At 37.0% G+C, this 16,210-nt stretch overlaps 1 protein-coding gene across 2 annotated transcripts; it reads right to left on the reverse strand.

The window, feature by feature from the left end:
• Positions 1 to 1,402: 1,402 nt before the first annotated feature.
• plekhm2 (pleckstrin homology domain containing, family M (with RUN domain) member 2) lies at positions 1,403 to 15,948 on the reverse strand. 2 transcript variants are annotated; one of them, XM_077218741.1, is made up of 20 exons: positions 15,822 to 15,948; positions 14,818 to 14,924; positions 14,612 to 14,721; positions 14,340 to 14,439; positions 14,142 to 14,229; positions 13,739 to 13,913; positions 13,252 to 13,311; positions 12,020 to 12,290; positions 9,084 to 9,830; positions 8,895 to 8,964; positions 7,672 to 7,762; positions 7,525 to 7,589; positions 7,360 to 7,448; positions 7,142 to 7,274; positions 6,207 to 6,397; positions 6,050 to 6,115; positions 4,222 to 4,381; positions 3,698 to 3,877; positions 3,370 to 3,486; positions 1,403 to 3,099 (listed from the first exon to the last, which is right to left on the reverse strand). In XM_077218741.1, the coding sequence occupies exons 1-20, from the start codon at positions 15,879 to 15,881 to the stop codon at positions 2,962 to 2,964; spliced, it is 3,018 nt and encodes a 1,005-aa protein (XP_077074856.1). In that variant the 5' UTR covers positions 15,882 to 15,948; the 3' UTR covers positions 1,403 to 2,961. The 2 variants fall into 2 exon arrangements, with proteins under 2 accessions (XP_077074856.1, XP_077074857.1); XM_077218742.1 differs by lacking the exon at positions 13,252 to 13,311.
• Positions 15,949 to 16,210: the final 262 nt, after the last annotated feature.

The following is a 16,210-nucleotide window of genomic DNA, read 5'->3' on the forward strand; positions in this document are numbered from 1 at the left end:
TTGAAAGCATAAATCCTGCTTAAGGATTGATTCTACTGTACTATGCAAAACATTGTCACTTAAATCACTAAACGCTTGAGACTCTGGTGATGAGCAAGTTTTTTTTAATGCATCAGAACTGCACATAAATCCAGTTTCAGACAGACTGTTTATAGATGCACTAAATTTAGTTTCAGAGGGTACATAAATCTTGTTGCCAAAAGGGGTAAATTATCTATTGGAAGGACAAACCATCAGTTTAAAACCCTTCAGTGCAAAGAACTCAAGAGGTAAAATTTCACATTTGATATTGAAACATTGCCACCTGAAATTTAGTCACAGAGGAATATTGCCCCCATGTTTAGTTGCATGTTCACTATATGCATTGTGTATATATATGATTTGCACTAATCATTAGCACTTAACAGCAATTCACCTCTGCCATTAGCGGTTTAGATGATATTTGCAGACTTCTGGGTCAGTCTTAAGTGCTGCATGCTTGGCTGAGAGCCACAAATAGCTTAGATTTCTCATTATTCAAGTGCAAGAGGGTTTGTGAGACAATAAACAAACTACAAATGTACAAATGACTGAAAAGAAAATCTCCATTTGTGGCATGTGATTCGTTTCGCTTCATGTGCCCCCATCCCATCCCCCCAATCTCTGTGGTGCATTAATATTTTGATGTTACTGCTGCAGTGCAGACAGAGGGAGGAGAGGAATAAAGAGAAGGGGTTGGGCAGAAAATGGGAGAGGGAGGAAGGTTTGAGCACCTTCTGATCATTGATGTGAACTGCAGGAGTAGAGAGGCAAGGTTAACTGGAAAAAATCAATGCCACCTGACTGCAGAAATGTATCACCAAACAAGAGGAAAGACAGGACATAGATTGAAACAGCCTCTATATTTTCATATCAAAAATATATTTTTTTCGGATGCTTTCTCACCATCACTGGATCTACATACAAGGAAAGTAGCACTAGAGATTCTAGGTGTTCCCTGGAAAGAGGAATGACTGAAGTTAAGCTAGAATTTGGTTACTTTATTGTGAACTAACCTATTAAGGTTGTGTTTAATTGCCCTTGTCTGTAGGATAGTGTACATTGGATAAAGTGTTTTTGCCTGTAGGAAACAAAGGCAAGAAGCTACAAGAGGACTTTAGTTCTATAGTCCTGACGCCATTTGTTCCAATTTTGGTGGGAATTAAATGCATGCAAAAAATGTGTGATCACTGTAAATAGGAGTAGTTCATTATGTCTGGCCATTAGATGGTGCCATGACACCCATTTTACTTTATTTAAAAACCACTGTTGTAATTGTTTGTCTTATTTTAGGAATTATTCTAATTTCTCAGAGCGTTTCACCCCTTTCAAAACGTCAATGTCACTACAAATGCAGATATTATGTTATTCATGCTCTTTCCCATTTAAAAAAAAAAGTCATTTTATTTATATTTGTTATCATATTAATGCCATCTTCCAAAATGTACATGCAGCATTTAGTGTATTTGAGATAGTGTTAGAACAACATAATTGACTACTGTTGGTCACTCCCATAAAAAAAGAACTGAAAGTAAAAAAAAAGAAAAAAAAACAAAAAAAACATAAAACCACATTTCAATTGTTAATGAACAACTGTATTCCATCATTGTCCAGCAATGTACTAGTTAAAATCACTGTTGACTGGAACAAACTTCAACATACCTGAGATTCTGCTTGTGTTTCCATTCATCACAGTCAGGCAAAGATCCACATACATAAGTTTGCTTTCTTTAAAACCATACATTCTTAAAACAACTTTACAGTGTGTCACTGAAAATGGTATATTATATTTAATGTACGGAACTGGGAATGGCTTTGATATTTAAGCTAAAACACAGCAATAGATGATCGGTGTTAAATCAGTTAAAAATAAAAAAATAAATAAAAAGCTGACAACACCTTTCGTCTTTCGAAGAGTGTGACTACCAAATGCCTGATTGACTGTATTCAATTGCGAACAAAAATACAAAAAATGTCTCAAACCCGATAAAAGTTGTACTGTGAATGCTTATATGATCGTCAATCCTTTTTAATGGCATGATAAAAAAGAAGAAAAAACCTTTCAAACCTATCTTTCAACAAAAGTACAAACAGAACACCAACAAACGTGTAATTCTGAACCTTGTGCAACTCTGCTGTAATTGTCTCCTTCACTTCTAAACATTGTCACTTTAGTTGCAAGAGCCTTAATAACTTAAAATGACATTAAAATTGTATGATCCCTAATACAGTATCTCATTACCACCTGATTCTAACAAATTTCTTCAGTCCATTATAACAGCGTTGACCTGCTGGTACCTCACCAGTGTTAGCAGTACTGATTGATATTAGATATCTAAATGAAATCCAGACCAATTTCCCCTATTTCTTTCTCTCTGTTTTGAGTGTCTGTGCCAAGATGCCATGCAAACCGTTATACTTTCAAATGGTTATTTTAAAGCAGCCAAATAATATCAATGGTGTAAACATTAATAAAATTCTCTTTCGCAAGTGCTCACAAAGCAGTTTGTACCTCTTTATACAGTACAGGCATGAACAGTATCTGTCCATAGACTTTATACAAGGAAGAAAGATGTATTTAAAAAAAAAAAAAAAAAAAACCTTTGACTATGCATTTACACTCTTTATAGTCCAAAAGCATGTATTGGTAGAGAACTGCTAGATCTCAGAGTGTCTTTTTGATTTCCTGTAGCAGACTTCCACTTGTAAAAGCCAAAGCCTTTATCTTAACTCCTTAAATATCTGTGCAAGGCAAGTGTAAACGAGGACACTTTATTATCGGTAGTTTGATTTTATATGAGCCCACTTTGTTCAATATTGTCTTTGGTCTGGAGAGCTCACCGAGTCTGCTTGTACCTACGTAAACGGTAGGTTTGCTGCTGAGCTGACTTCCCAATGTTGTCCTATCCAATCCTGGGGCTCACTGTAGTGATGTAGAGGTCGTCAGCACCATGGTTCTCTCTCTGATCGACCTCTGTGAAGGCTATCACTCCTCTGCCAGGCACTCTTCATCAGCTCCAGCGCCTCCCTGCACCTCTTCTGCACCGACGGGTCTAACACCGGCTTACGAGGCAGAGTCACCTGGACAAACATATGTAGAAATGCAAGCTTTAAATTATTTAAATGAATAATTAAAGGAAAAATAAAATGTAATTTATTCAAAGAGAAATTTTCAGCATCATTACTCCAGTCTTCAGTGTCACATGATCCTTCAGAAATCATTCTAAGCGGATTTGATGTTCGAAACGTAACCTTTCTTATTATCATCAATGTTGAAAACAGTTGTGTTTTATTTGAAATAGAAATCTTTTGTAACAAAAACCTTTGTACATATGTTTGTGGTTTCTTCACCTGGTAAACAGCAGTCCAAGCTTGGCTCAATTCTGCTAGTAGCCGATCTCGCTCCTCACATCCGCTAAAATACAAAACCCATGGAGGGAGAAAGTGAGCACGGTCTTCTGAAAATTCCTGCAGAGAGACACAAAGGGTGAGGAGTGCACAAGTTAAAAAAAGACAGTGAATTACAAGCTTTCGCATTCATAAACTAAAGTGATTCATAATGACAAGCACACATTTCCTCAAACAGTCTAAGGAACACATTTGTAGATGTAAAACTACAAACAGCAAACATCTGTTCACAAAGACAATCTTACGAACTACAATCTACACAAAAACTTACAATGACACAGTATTCTTTATCATCCTCCAGGCAAACAGCTGTGACGTCGTTCAGATCAGCTCCTCCTAGAGAACGGAAAAAACTGGTCTGGCAATCCTGGTGACACGTGAGCAACTTCCTGTCTGTGAGCACAAGGCAACATGGAATACAGGGTGCAGGAGCTACTCCTTGTGGAATAATCTGAGAAACAAAAATATACAAAATGTATTGGTCAACATCTGGGGAATTCTGGTTATTTCTGTCAGGCTGGACTAAGAAAACATCTACAACAATAACTAGAATGCAAATGTTGGCATGCCTGGAACTGTTGAGGAACAATAACATATTGTCATGTGGGCGAATTTGAAAGCATTTTGAATGCAAATGCATGAATGGAAAGAAGTCTGAAAATGTTGCATTTAGTCACACTTCCTAAAAAATGCAAAGAGATCTTGTTTCCATAATGCTTTGAAAAACATAAATCAAGAACTTCAGGGAAAATGCATCCAGAAAAAAAGGTTAATATGTGTGTGATGGTGGCTCACCCCTTTAGAGACAGACTGGCAGAGAAGCTGCATCCAGTCGGCCATTTCCAGTTCGTTTTCTGCACTGAGCTCTAATGGAGGATGATCCGTCAGAATCACCTGAAATGCATGAGGCTTCTCTGTGCTGTTTGAACGCCTGCAGCCTCCACAGTGCCCTCCCCTACAGCAGAAACAGAGGGTATGTTTCATATTGATATATTTCTTTCTTTCATATTGATATTTATATTAAGCTGCCAAGAGTGAAGTCTATGAACTGGAACACAGCACTAGTAATTAATTACATGCAAGTAAATGTAATTAAATTATATTACATTTTAAAATACTTGTAATAAGACTACAGTTACTTTTTTTTATTGATTACATTGGCAGTATTTATTTATAATTTGTTGACTCTCCCTACTACTTTTTATTTTTTACATTTTCCTTTCTAAATATGACTACTGCTTATATACAGTGGTGGCCAAAATTATTAGAACGGTAAGATTTTTTAAATGTTTTAAAAGAAGTCTCTTCTTCTCACCAAGGCTTCATTTATTTGATCCAAAATACAGCAAAACAGTAATATGCCGATTTGCTGCTCAAGAACCATTTATTATTATTATCAATGTTGAAAGGAGCTGTGTACAATTTCTTTTCAGGATTCTTTGATGAAAAGAAAGTTCAAAAGAACAACATTTATCTGAAATAGAAAGCTTTTGCAACATAATAAATGTCTATACTGTCAATTTAATGCATCCTTGCTAAAAAAAATTATATTAATTTCTCTCCAAAAAACAAAAAACTCTTAATGACCCAAACTTTTCAACAGTAGTGATACTGTTACAAAAGCTTTCTATTTCAGATAAATGCTGTTCTTTTGAACTTTCTATTCATCAAATAATTTTAAACATTGATAATAATAATAATAAATGTTTCTTGAGCATCAAATCATCATATTAGAATGATTTCTGAAGGATCATGTGACACTGAAGACTGGAGTATTGATGCTGAAAATGTAGCTATACCAACACAGAAATAAATTGCATTTTATATTATATTCAAATGGTAAATAGTTATTTTAAATTGTAAAGATATTTCACAATATTACTGTCAATAAATGAAGACTTGGTGAGCAGAAGAAGGTTTATTTTAAAACATTAAAAAATATTACCGTTCTAATAATTTTGGCCACCACTGTACGTTCAGAAGGAGTTCCAGGTTTGTGGAAATGCTCACACGGACCAGCCACTAGTCATGAGCCGATCACTGAAAGCCGAGACCCACACAGCTTTTGATCACTGGATTTACAGAAATCAATTCACTTTTAAGAAGTGTTTTCTCAACATTGCATATCTTATCAGCTCCTGACAGACACATTACTGATTATTTTAATTATCACTCAGTGAGTCATTTAAAAATGTATGACTGTCATTGGAAGGCTTTTTTCTTTCAAAAACATTAAAATGTACAAATTCACATAATTTCATTTTTGCATGAAATGCAGGGATTTCCCAACTTTTCTGTCGGTTTACTTGTTATTTACTCGATATTTACTTAAAGTACCCCCTGAGATTTTAAAATTAATAAGTTAGGTCACTATAAAATTAAGTAAAAAACAACAACAATAATAAAAATAATAATAATAATAAAAATAAATAAAATTAGGTACATTTTATTTTATTTTAAAATGAATAAAAAAGCTAAATCATAAAACCTAAAATAAATAATGTAGTATTTAATGCACTTAATGTTGTTGAAAACGAAGAATGGAATAAGAATTGGAATCAGTAACCGACTACGATTTGTAAGTAATCTACCCAGAACCCCTGGAACTACAGCGGAAGCTTACCCCATGGTGACAGACATCAGAGGTGTAACATCTGTTCTCTCTGCATACTGATACAGGATGCCTTTGCTGCCAGGTGAACAGTAGATTAAGATTCAGTACACATGAACAGCTTTCTGAAACAATGTCAAATAGCTTAAAGCACCAAACCCTTTTGTACCTGAGAACTAAGTAACAGTTTTTCCACACTTCCTTGCCCAAATAAGAGTTCCCAGCCCGGTACAACAGTGGCCCCTCTTTAGTGCTGCTGGATTCTCTAGATCTGGACGGAGATGTAGGTGAAGCCACGGTCACATCCATGGGATCCTCCCAGTGAACCAGAGAATACAGCCGGATGCTCATCTCCGACAACTACACAAACACAGTTAGCACAAAATCAGCAAGTCCTAGCATGTGCATTTATTTAACTATTTGTTGTGTCAAGTACTTTTGAAATATCTTTCAAAAATAGGCAATTTGACCAGAAATTATGCTGTGTTTTATAAGGCACTACAACATTATTTTTAACTTGGAAAAAAAAAAAGTGTGAGATGCTAAATTATTTCATTTTTCTCTTTGAAATGTAATAATTCATATGCATTAAAGTATAAATATATTGTGTAATAATAAATAATAATAATTATAATTCAAGCTCAAATGGCCTTCCTTAAAAATCATATAATTATGACAAAACTCCTTATTGTGTTTTTATTATTTATAAACAGAAACTAGGAAACAAACAGAAACTATAATTTTTGAGGAAGGATAAATAAATGAATTAATTCATTCATTCTTGGTTGAATTTATTTTAGCATTATAATCACATTAGATTATTTAAATGAAAATAAAACTAATAATATCAATTCTATTCATAGATATTCAATAATAATAATAATAATAATGATAATAATAATATTATATTCATTTTAAGTCATCCTGCATCCCCCTGTTTGCAGAGGCTACCTAGTTGAGAACTACTGGTCTAAACTGTATGATCATTATAAATGCTTTAATTGTTATAGGACGAGTCAGCATGATGAACAAAGATGATCAAAGTGAGCCACAGTCTGCCGGATTCTCATTCATTATTCAGGATGATAGATCTTCTCTATTTACCTCACAGTGTGTCTCTTGGCATACAAACTTAGAAAGAGCAAGTTTCTCCATGGTGGCGTCAGTGAGAACAGAGGGGTAGGGAGGATCCCTACAGCCGCTTTCCATGGCTGCCTTAAGCACAGTCAGAAACCAGCTGAGGAGAGAACAAGAAGAGATAACTCATCAAAGACATGCATATTAATTAATCTCACATGTATGCTTCAATTAAAAAAACTCACACAGTCAAAGATGAGTCGGCTGTGTCCAGCAGGAACTGCCGTCTTCTGTTAGTGCACACCAGAGTGATAGTCTGCTGGTGAAATCCCACCTAAGGCACAAGCAAGGGCTCTAATCTCTCTGCAGCATGCCGAACTGATCATTTAGGCTTCAGATTGTTTACTCACAGAGATGTAGTCAAGCTCGTTATAAGACACTGCCTCCTCAACACTATAAGGCTTCTCTGCTGCCCCTGAAAATCAATGGGACACAACAACTTAAGGTAAACAAGTGCTTTTGCAAACGTCCTGCTCTTCCAATGAAAGTTTGCTGACCTTTACGCAAGAGGTAAATGTAGCAGTCTGTCAACAGCAGATACAGAGGCTGCAAATCTCCTTCCATGTGGCCTGTGCTCATTCTCACCATCTGAAATAAATGTACAAATCCAAAAAAATCAATAGGATAGCACCGTTTTACATTGCATTAGAATGTCCGTGTTCTTTATATTACACATTAATTTAATAGAAGCATAAAACAACATGTTTAATTACAGGTAGGTCCATTTTATTTGAAGTAGGGCCTTGTTTACTTGAATGAATGAATGAAATCTGGGAAATAATACATTTCAAGAGTCTGTTATTTCAGGACTAACCTATATACATTTATTACTACACAAACACAAAACCATTCACCACAAACTGTTTCAAAATATGCAGACATTTTAATATCACTACAAATGTGATGCTTCAAGCAGCATACTTACTCATACTTAGTTGAGAACGTGTATTACTTTGGATATGCATGATTCATGATCATATGTTTATGTCATACTCACATTTTTCCATTAGCCATTGTGCATGTACACTTTCATTCAAAAGTTGTTGTTTTTTTTTTTAATAAATTACTTTTACTTTTTTCCATAGAGGGCACAATAAATGTATGAAATGTGACAGTAAAGACAGTTATAACGTTACAAAGATTTCAATAGAAAAATGCTGTTTTGATCTTTCTCAAAAAAAAATCCTAAAAAATTGTATCATGTTTCCACAAAAATATTAGGCAGCACAACCATTTCAACATTAATAATAATAAGAAATGCTTCTTGAGCAATATTATATATATCCACAAATTATTATTATTTCTGAAGGATCATGTGACACTGAAACCTGGAGTAATGATGCTGAAAATACAGCTTTATCATCACAGGAATGAATTACATTTTAAAACAGACAATGGTTCTCTTAAATTGTAATAATATTTCACATTGCTGTTTTCTGCTCAAATAAATGCAGCCTTGGTGAGCATAGGAGACTTCTTTCAAAAACTCTTACCTACACACACTTTTGAACGGCATTGTATATATGTGTATATACCTTTTTTGATTTTTCCATCTGACTCTGGGGGTCACAAATGTCATAGAATGTTTTAGTAAATTGGAAAAATGAGGAAATGTGGCCAAGAATTCTTGCACTAGTACGCAGCAGCTTGGAAACGATGTAAAATTGTAAATACACAGGTATCAATTTAGTGATATTAATTAAATCGAATATAGTTTTACCTTAAAGAGCTGTTCTTCATTCTCCCTGAAAACATGAATCATGAGCAGCAGCAGGTGATTATTATCCACCCTGTGCAAACAAACAAAAACAAATAACCTCAAAATAAATCGCATATTGTGTCATTATTAGAGCTATTTCTAGGCCTAAAATCTCATTGGATAAAAGATAACCACAGTTTACAATCTCACTTAAACTCTGCAGCATGGGAGCTCTGTATTGAACAGTCTTTATCCTCCTCCTGCTCTTCTTCTGCTTTACTCTGTTTCTCCGGAGCTGGCGTCTTCATGGGGATGGAGGGATCCTGCCCTGCACCTGTTGTCTCTGTTTCTCCCTCATCTTCATCACCAAAAGGAACATCCTGCGGCACGCCATTCCCTGCAGAGTCATTGTGCCCACCACACGAGGCAGCAGGGTCTGGACTCTGGGAGGTAAAGCAGTAGAAGTCTGCAGGTGGCAGGGGGGCCTGCAGGAAGCTACGACTTGGGTCCGGAGGTTCACCGCCCGAGTCCTCTCGAAAGGGCCGCTGATGGGGGGGTTCATCGTGACTAGTGCATATTCCCTCCTCACCTTCACGTGGTTGCCAGCTCTCTCCATCCAGAGAACCGTTCAGCCTGTCCATGACGTCACGGAGGGGTTGGCCCACACTGTCCATAGAAGTGTCAGTCATTTGAGGGAGCCTCAGTCCTGCCTCCAGGTCTTCATCGTCTCCTTGTCTTCCGTTCGTCATGCACTCTGCCCCAGGACCGTCTGGTCCCTCCAGAGGACCCCGACTTTCCATGTTAAGCTTGTCTACTATAATGTCTCTCTCATTCACTATCTGAAGGCATTCCTCAGTGTCAGCAGTGTCAGGAGATATGACATTTTGCTCACTGCTCACAGAGTCTGTCGACCCTCTTCCTCGTCGTTTCTTACCAGGCCTTCTGCGCCTTGCCATTCTGTCGCACAAAGACATATTTATGAAAACAAAACAAGGAAATCATCTATGAATCTACCTAATGTTAAACCTATTTAGCATAGTGTCGTTGTAAAATAAGAAACAAGAACACTATATTTAAGTGGAGTTTAAAGGTGAAGTGTGTCACTGCTGTGGCATTAGTGGTACCAAATATTGCAAAAATCATTTTCAATTGGCATCCATTCAAAAGTATCCATTTATTCAGATTAAACATTTTTTCGCTAGCAACATAAAATTGTAAATATTTCATTAAATTAAAGATGTTTTGCCAGCTGTTTTGGAGGGTCTTTAAACCATAAATAGTGCAAGCAGAGAAACTGTCATCAATATCAATTGCAATGCTAACAGTAAGGGTGGGCGATATACAGGTAGACACGTGTATATAACCGGTTGAAATCTCTCAACCGATAGAGATTTTGGACTATCGTCTCTATCTCGGTTATGCTCACGTGACGTTGACGTTCTGTGCCGTCTCGAAAGCTTATCGTTTGAATGCCTATTTAAGCCTTGCGGTTTAAAAACAAGTGATTTAAAAGCAGCAAAAGACACGCGCACATAAAGCCGGTGCTCATACAGAGCGCGAGTAATGAACTTAGAGCCAAGAGTTCTTTTTAGCACCTTACTGGGCTTGAACAATCAAATAAACACACTTATATGTCAAAATGCCCACCTTTGCAAGTATCTTTGTTTGTTTTAAACTGTTTGTAAATGGTTGAGAAAGAAAAGCGTATGTGTATCAGTATATTAGATTAGTGCATTCACTCTTAAAGTGACAGCAGCCTAATAAACCTGCTTTGTTCTATTGCAGTTCTTTATTTCTAGTGCCTAAAGTTTTTCAGATAGGTCTATTTCAGTAGTGTCTTTGTTCTATTGTAGTTTTTTGTCCTATTGGTTTTTAATTATTTTCTTTGTTCCTATTTTATCACTGACAGTTTACTTTTCTTCAGTGAGCTTAAGTTTTTCTGCTTATCTTAGTTGGGCTAGTATTAGTTTTTTATGTGATTGTTAAATTGGAGATAAGATTTATAAAATTTAAAATGGAACATATCATGAAAATCTGACTTTTTCCATGTTTAAGTTCTATATTTGGGTCCCCTGAGCATCTACCAACCCTGAAAACGTGAAAAGTGACAACCCAGTAACTGTGTTTTGATAAGCCTTTCTCTGCAAGCATGTAAAAAATCTGCCAATCTGATTTTGCTACCCTTCTGACGTAGGAAAGGGATATTATTATAATATTACCGCCCCTTAATCTGCACGTTTCCAACCACGGCACCGCCATTTGGTTAACAACAGTGTAACCAGTTCTAACGCAATGGCAAAAGCTGGAACAAAGCATGCAAACTGTTCTGTCGTTGCTGCACAGACCAAAAATGTCACAGCTGTCTTGAAAAGACCACAGGGAACTGTCAACTTTAAAAGTTAAACAGGACAATACATGAAAGTCGATTAGATTAATCAATGTAACTCCACAACAACTACATCCATGTATCCACTAACCATTCAGCAACGTCCAGGTGCAGTCTAAAAGTTGAACCTCATCCTGAGTCTCTCTATAAGGCTACATTGCGCTAAGGATTATTTCTGAGATTTGACTGAAATTCGCGTTTTTATTGCTGGAGTATCCGAAGCTCGTGTAAAGGATCGGCCGTCTTCTGAACGGAGGCGGGGAGCAGCAGCTCATTTGCATTTAAAGGGACACACACAAAAACGGTGCGATTTTGGTCACACTCAAAAAAGGGGCAATTCTGACAAGCTATAAATGATCTGGGGGATATTTTGAGCTGAAATTTCACAGACACATTCTGGGGACACCATAGATTTATAATCTATATATAATCTTGTGAAAAAGGGTATAAGTCACCTTTAAATAAAATTTTTATATCAAAAACTTATTTAAAGCAAAAATAACTATCGTTAAATAAACTAATTCATATTGTGATATAAGATCTTGTTCATATCGCCCACCCCTATCTAACAGATCTGTGCATTACAGACTTACTTTACTTCTCAAACTGCTCGCAATTTTTTTTTTAAAATGCGTTTACAGTCTTTCGGAAGTTAGCCTATAAATGGTTTACTGTTTTACACACTTCACCCTTCCAACGAATAATGTGTACTTGCCACTACTGTAATCCTACACCATTATTTCTAATGCTCAAGACACACCTAAAAACTTCCAGCTCAGTGCTGGTGATCTCAGCATCTTCTCCTGTTGTGGAAGCATGACGGCTGGCGATGTGCACCGGGGTGACATCAGCAGAAGTGTTAGTGTCGGAGTCCTCTTTGAAGGGATTGTGCCGAAACATAGGGCTTCGCGACAGAGACGTGGTCCTGATGGTGCGTGCAGAGGCCTTGATCACCACACAGTCACTGACAACAGTCTGAGGGTCCGATCCTGAGGAACGGGGCCCACTGACTGGATCGGTCAAGTCTCCCTCTGTCAGAAAACAACATGAAGCGAAACCATCTTAGAAATGCAGGTATTAGTAACTCATATTAGGCAGGATAAACAGCTGCTGAATCATGACGAAAGCACAGAGACATACAACAAACATAAGTTGTTTAGAAAAACTTAGCTTTCCAGCTACTTCCATCTCATCCTTTTATTTATCTAAAAATTATGGGAAAATAATCACAAATAGAGCAAATTATTAAATCACTTTTTTTATGTTAATTTGCTGATATTTTCCTTATACATAAATATATTGCAGTACTGAAGACAGACATGTGTGCTGGAGCTCTTGCAATGGTTCAGAATATGTTAACTGTTTAATTTAGAAAGAGGATGAAATATAATTTTGATGTGGAAACTGCTTACTTTAGTGTTGTATCGGCATTAAATAATGAATTAAACTAAAAATGATAAGTATATTAAAAGTTTACATACTAACAAATAATTTAATATCATGCAAGTAAAGTCTTGGTCTATATTTTAAAAACTGCTATTTGGCTATTACAGTCAGCATTTCATAATCATTAAGTTATGACTGATATTTGCCATATAATTTAAAGCTTAGGATTGGAAGCAGTTGGTTAAAATCCAAGCAGCAAACATGCAAACCAGCTGCCACACTGCTGCAGGTGCAATGGCAGAAAACCCAATCCGTCACCAGACAGCGAGTTTCAGCTGCATCAGGCACTGTGTATGTTTTAGTACCATCCCAAAAAAACCTGCATCAGCGAAGGGTTGGGTTCTGTTGAGTCTAATATAGACCATAGGCAACAGCAACCCATCTATGAACTCATCACAAGCACGTTGCATATAACAGATTCTGTGCATGAAACAAACGTGCACTGAGTGAAACAGACATGCACAATTCTGGTTAGTAGCTTTGAAGGATGGATTGTGTGGGATTAAAAATGTTAGATTGGGGAAGGGGGAAATAACCATGTCCCACCTTCCCAGTCTGCACTTGGCAATGACTGCAACACAGGGAAGATGTCACCAAAATCATAATCTAAAAAAAGGAAAAATAAGACTCATCAATAGGTAGGAAAGAATGATGAAGTGAATGAAAGAAGAACAGATCTGTAAGATCAAAAGTGTATGTGAAACTTGCATGACAGGAAGTAATAAAAACTGAATGAGACAATGTGACATAATGAGCTGTGAAATGTGTCACTGAATTAAATAAAAAGCATTAATGCGTGATATTGACACTGCACTCACTGAGACTGTCCTCATCTTCTATATAAACAATCTTAAAGATAACTGTCATCTTGGTGCAGAATAATGAATTATATCAATGGAAATATACCACTTTGTAGAAGAAATAAAGAAAAGAGAAAGACAATATAAAAAAGTGTGAAAATAAGACACAGAGGTTGGAATCGTAAAAAACACAGAGGAAGAAAAAGATGGAGAATTGAATCCAAGCAGCTCACCTTCACTGGATGGGGCAATGGCGCTGTCGTCCCACTCAAGGTTAGTGGAGGTGAGGGAAGTGAAAGAGTGCAGAGACAGGCTATCAGAGCTTGGCAACCTCTCCTCAAAATCCAACAGATTCTGTGGTTTGTAGTACTCTGGCATGTAAGGAGCAACATCCAGGTATGGCACATCCTGTCACAAATTAAAAAAATAAGCATTATTAGGACATGGAGATATCAATTATACACATATAATGATATATATGTCAGAGCACCTAAATTATACACTTTCTCATACTATTTTGAAACACCTTGTAAAGAGCAGTGAGTTGTTGCACTATTAGACAGACACTTCAGGCCTAGGACATACAGTGGAACAGCCAATCTAATTCTAGACTGGAAAATGAATGAAAAGTAATACCAGTTCGAGGTCAAAGCGGATGAACTCCAGCCCAGAGACAATTGTAAGAAACAGAGTGAGATGATCGTGACTGCAAACCAATGCATTTCTGTAAAGGAGGAAACATACCACAAAAATCAGATGACTGCTTAAAGGAAGCACTTTTATGATCTGAAACCACAGAAGAACAATAATACATATTATCTCTAAGTCACTCACTTGTAATAGTATTTATGGAGCAGTCCTTGATTCTCTTGAAAAAGTCTGAGGTAGCTTTCTAAAGAACTTTCACTGAGAGCCAAGTAGAGCCAGGCACGACCTGTGGAACAACAACACAGCAGTCATAGTTAACTACATTAAACAAGGCATCTTAATATATCTGCAACAACAACAAAAAATCTCACTGACCCTATACTTTTGAACAGTAGAGTACCATTATAAAGCATTATAAAGCACATCACAGAATCGGGCGGTAAAGGTTTTGGTCTTACTTCTGCCAAGATTGGTAGCTATGTGCTGGAGTTCGTCAATCTGTCTGACGGCCTCTCGCCGTGTGAAGTGTAAAACGAGGACCCAGTAACCTGATGAGATGTCCTGCAACCTTCAAGACACAGAGAAAAGAGAAGACCTGTGTGCTTCCAAATGTCTACTTACAAAGTATTTGAATTTTCAAAGGCTGTTGGGCAGTCTGTCTAACCCATAAAGCAGAGCGTGATCCAGGTGTTCACACAACCGCTGAAGAACCCGGTCGTGATTTCTGATGGCTGGCGTCTCATCCTCACAGGCGGCAAAGTAACTCTGCAACTGCGGATCAAATGTTACAAAGTGTTAAAGAATGATCACGTGAACGTGAATGAAAAATGCTTGTCCTGTCTGGTAAATCTCTGAAGCACACACAGCCATGACATTCCAAGCAATCCTTTTCATTCTGGATGAACAACCTAAGATGAGAAATGTATAAAATATAAAGAAACAAACATTTCTTTAGAATTCGCAGTATTATGTGATTCACTGATGAAAGTTTAGCTTTAAGGTTTGTAAGTCCATCATAAATCTTTGAGAATATACTAATGTCAAGCACCTGATGAGCTAAAATCTAAATGACTCAGTCAAAAGGCGGCAGGGTGTGTAAGCCACTAATATTCTGAATCACAGGTGCAAAAGACAGACCAAGAAAGAAAGAAAGAAAGAACAAACATTCTAACATTGCAAACATTCAGTAAGTTTAAACAGAACAAAAAGACAGGATGACCTGGGATGGACCCATAAAATAGGTAGCAAGCTCTGTGTGTCCTATTAATAGGACCTCATTTGATCACAGGACTTCTTAACAGGGGCATCGTGTCACAGTTTTGATGCGTCTATGATGCACATGCAGTAAAGAAGAGTTTACTTGTCTGAAGCCTTAAATTACTGTATCCCTGTCATGTCATTTTACTGATAAGCAGTATTAACTGCGCTATAAGTGCACACTATAACTAGAATAGTCAATCTAGTGCAGCGACAGTTGACTGGCTAACCTGGTATTTCTTAAACCTTGATCTTTATTCTTAAGATATCAAGGCGTTTGTCTTCACCAAAACACAGCAGGAGGGGGAGGGAGGCCCAACTATTTTGATAGCGTAAACATCAAACTAACCTTCAAATTATAATCTAGAAAAGGTCGATATATATCCTCGGTGCATGTATAGAGTTTCTTACCTTCTTGACGGAAAAAGAGATGTTTTCGAGGATCCTGTCTTTGACTTTGAGTTGATCCATGTCTGGCTCTGCTCTCTCTGCGGGTGTCAGCTGACGCGCGCTCCCGACTCGTGTTGTGTTCACAGGCCACGAGCTTAGTGATGACGTTAATTTGTAGTTCTTGCGGTTTTCGTTTCGTAAGGTCTGTTGTTATCATTACTTGAAGATACTTTCGAGTTTTGTTCTACAATTACACGCCGTCATATTTCAATCTTACAACTTTTTGTTTTAAAAACGTACCTTCTACAAGTCGCTACGTAAGGACTAAAATCTATATGTCGGTTTAATTATACGTCATTCATCAAGCACGTAATCTCACATTTTTTCCGGCTAAAAGTTAAAATGATATA

The sequence above is a fragment of the Siphateles boraxobius genome, unplaced genomic scaffold (genome assembly GCF_051911475.1).
Source record: "Siphateles boraxobius isolate OS27281-9 unplaced genomic scaffold, OSU_SipBor_1 77, whole genome shotgun sequence".
NCBI classification, from domain to species: Eukaryota; Metazoa; Chordata; class Actinopteri; order Cypriniformes; family Leuciscidae; genus Siphateles; species Siphateles boraxobius.

Coding starts and splice junctions, on each gene's coding strand:
- plekhm2 (XM_077218741.1), bottom strand. CDS start 15,881: ATGGATCAACTCAAAGTCAAAGACAGGATCCTCGAAAACATCTCTTTT. Junction 12,291..13,251: donor GCCAAGTGCAGACTGGGAAG/GTGGGACATGGT, acceptor GTTTTCTGACAG/AGGGAGACTTGACCGATCCA. Junction 6,116..6,206: donor AACTGTTACTTAGTTCTCAG/GTACAAAAGGGT, acceptor TTCACCTGGCAG/CAAAGGCATCCTGTATCAGT.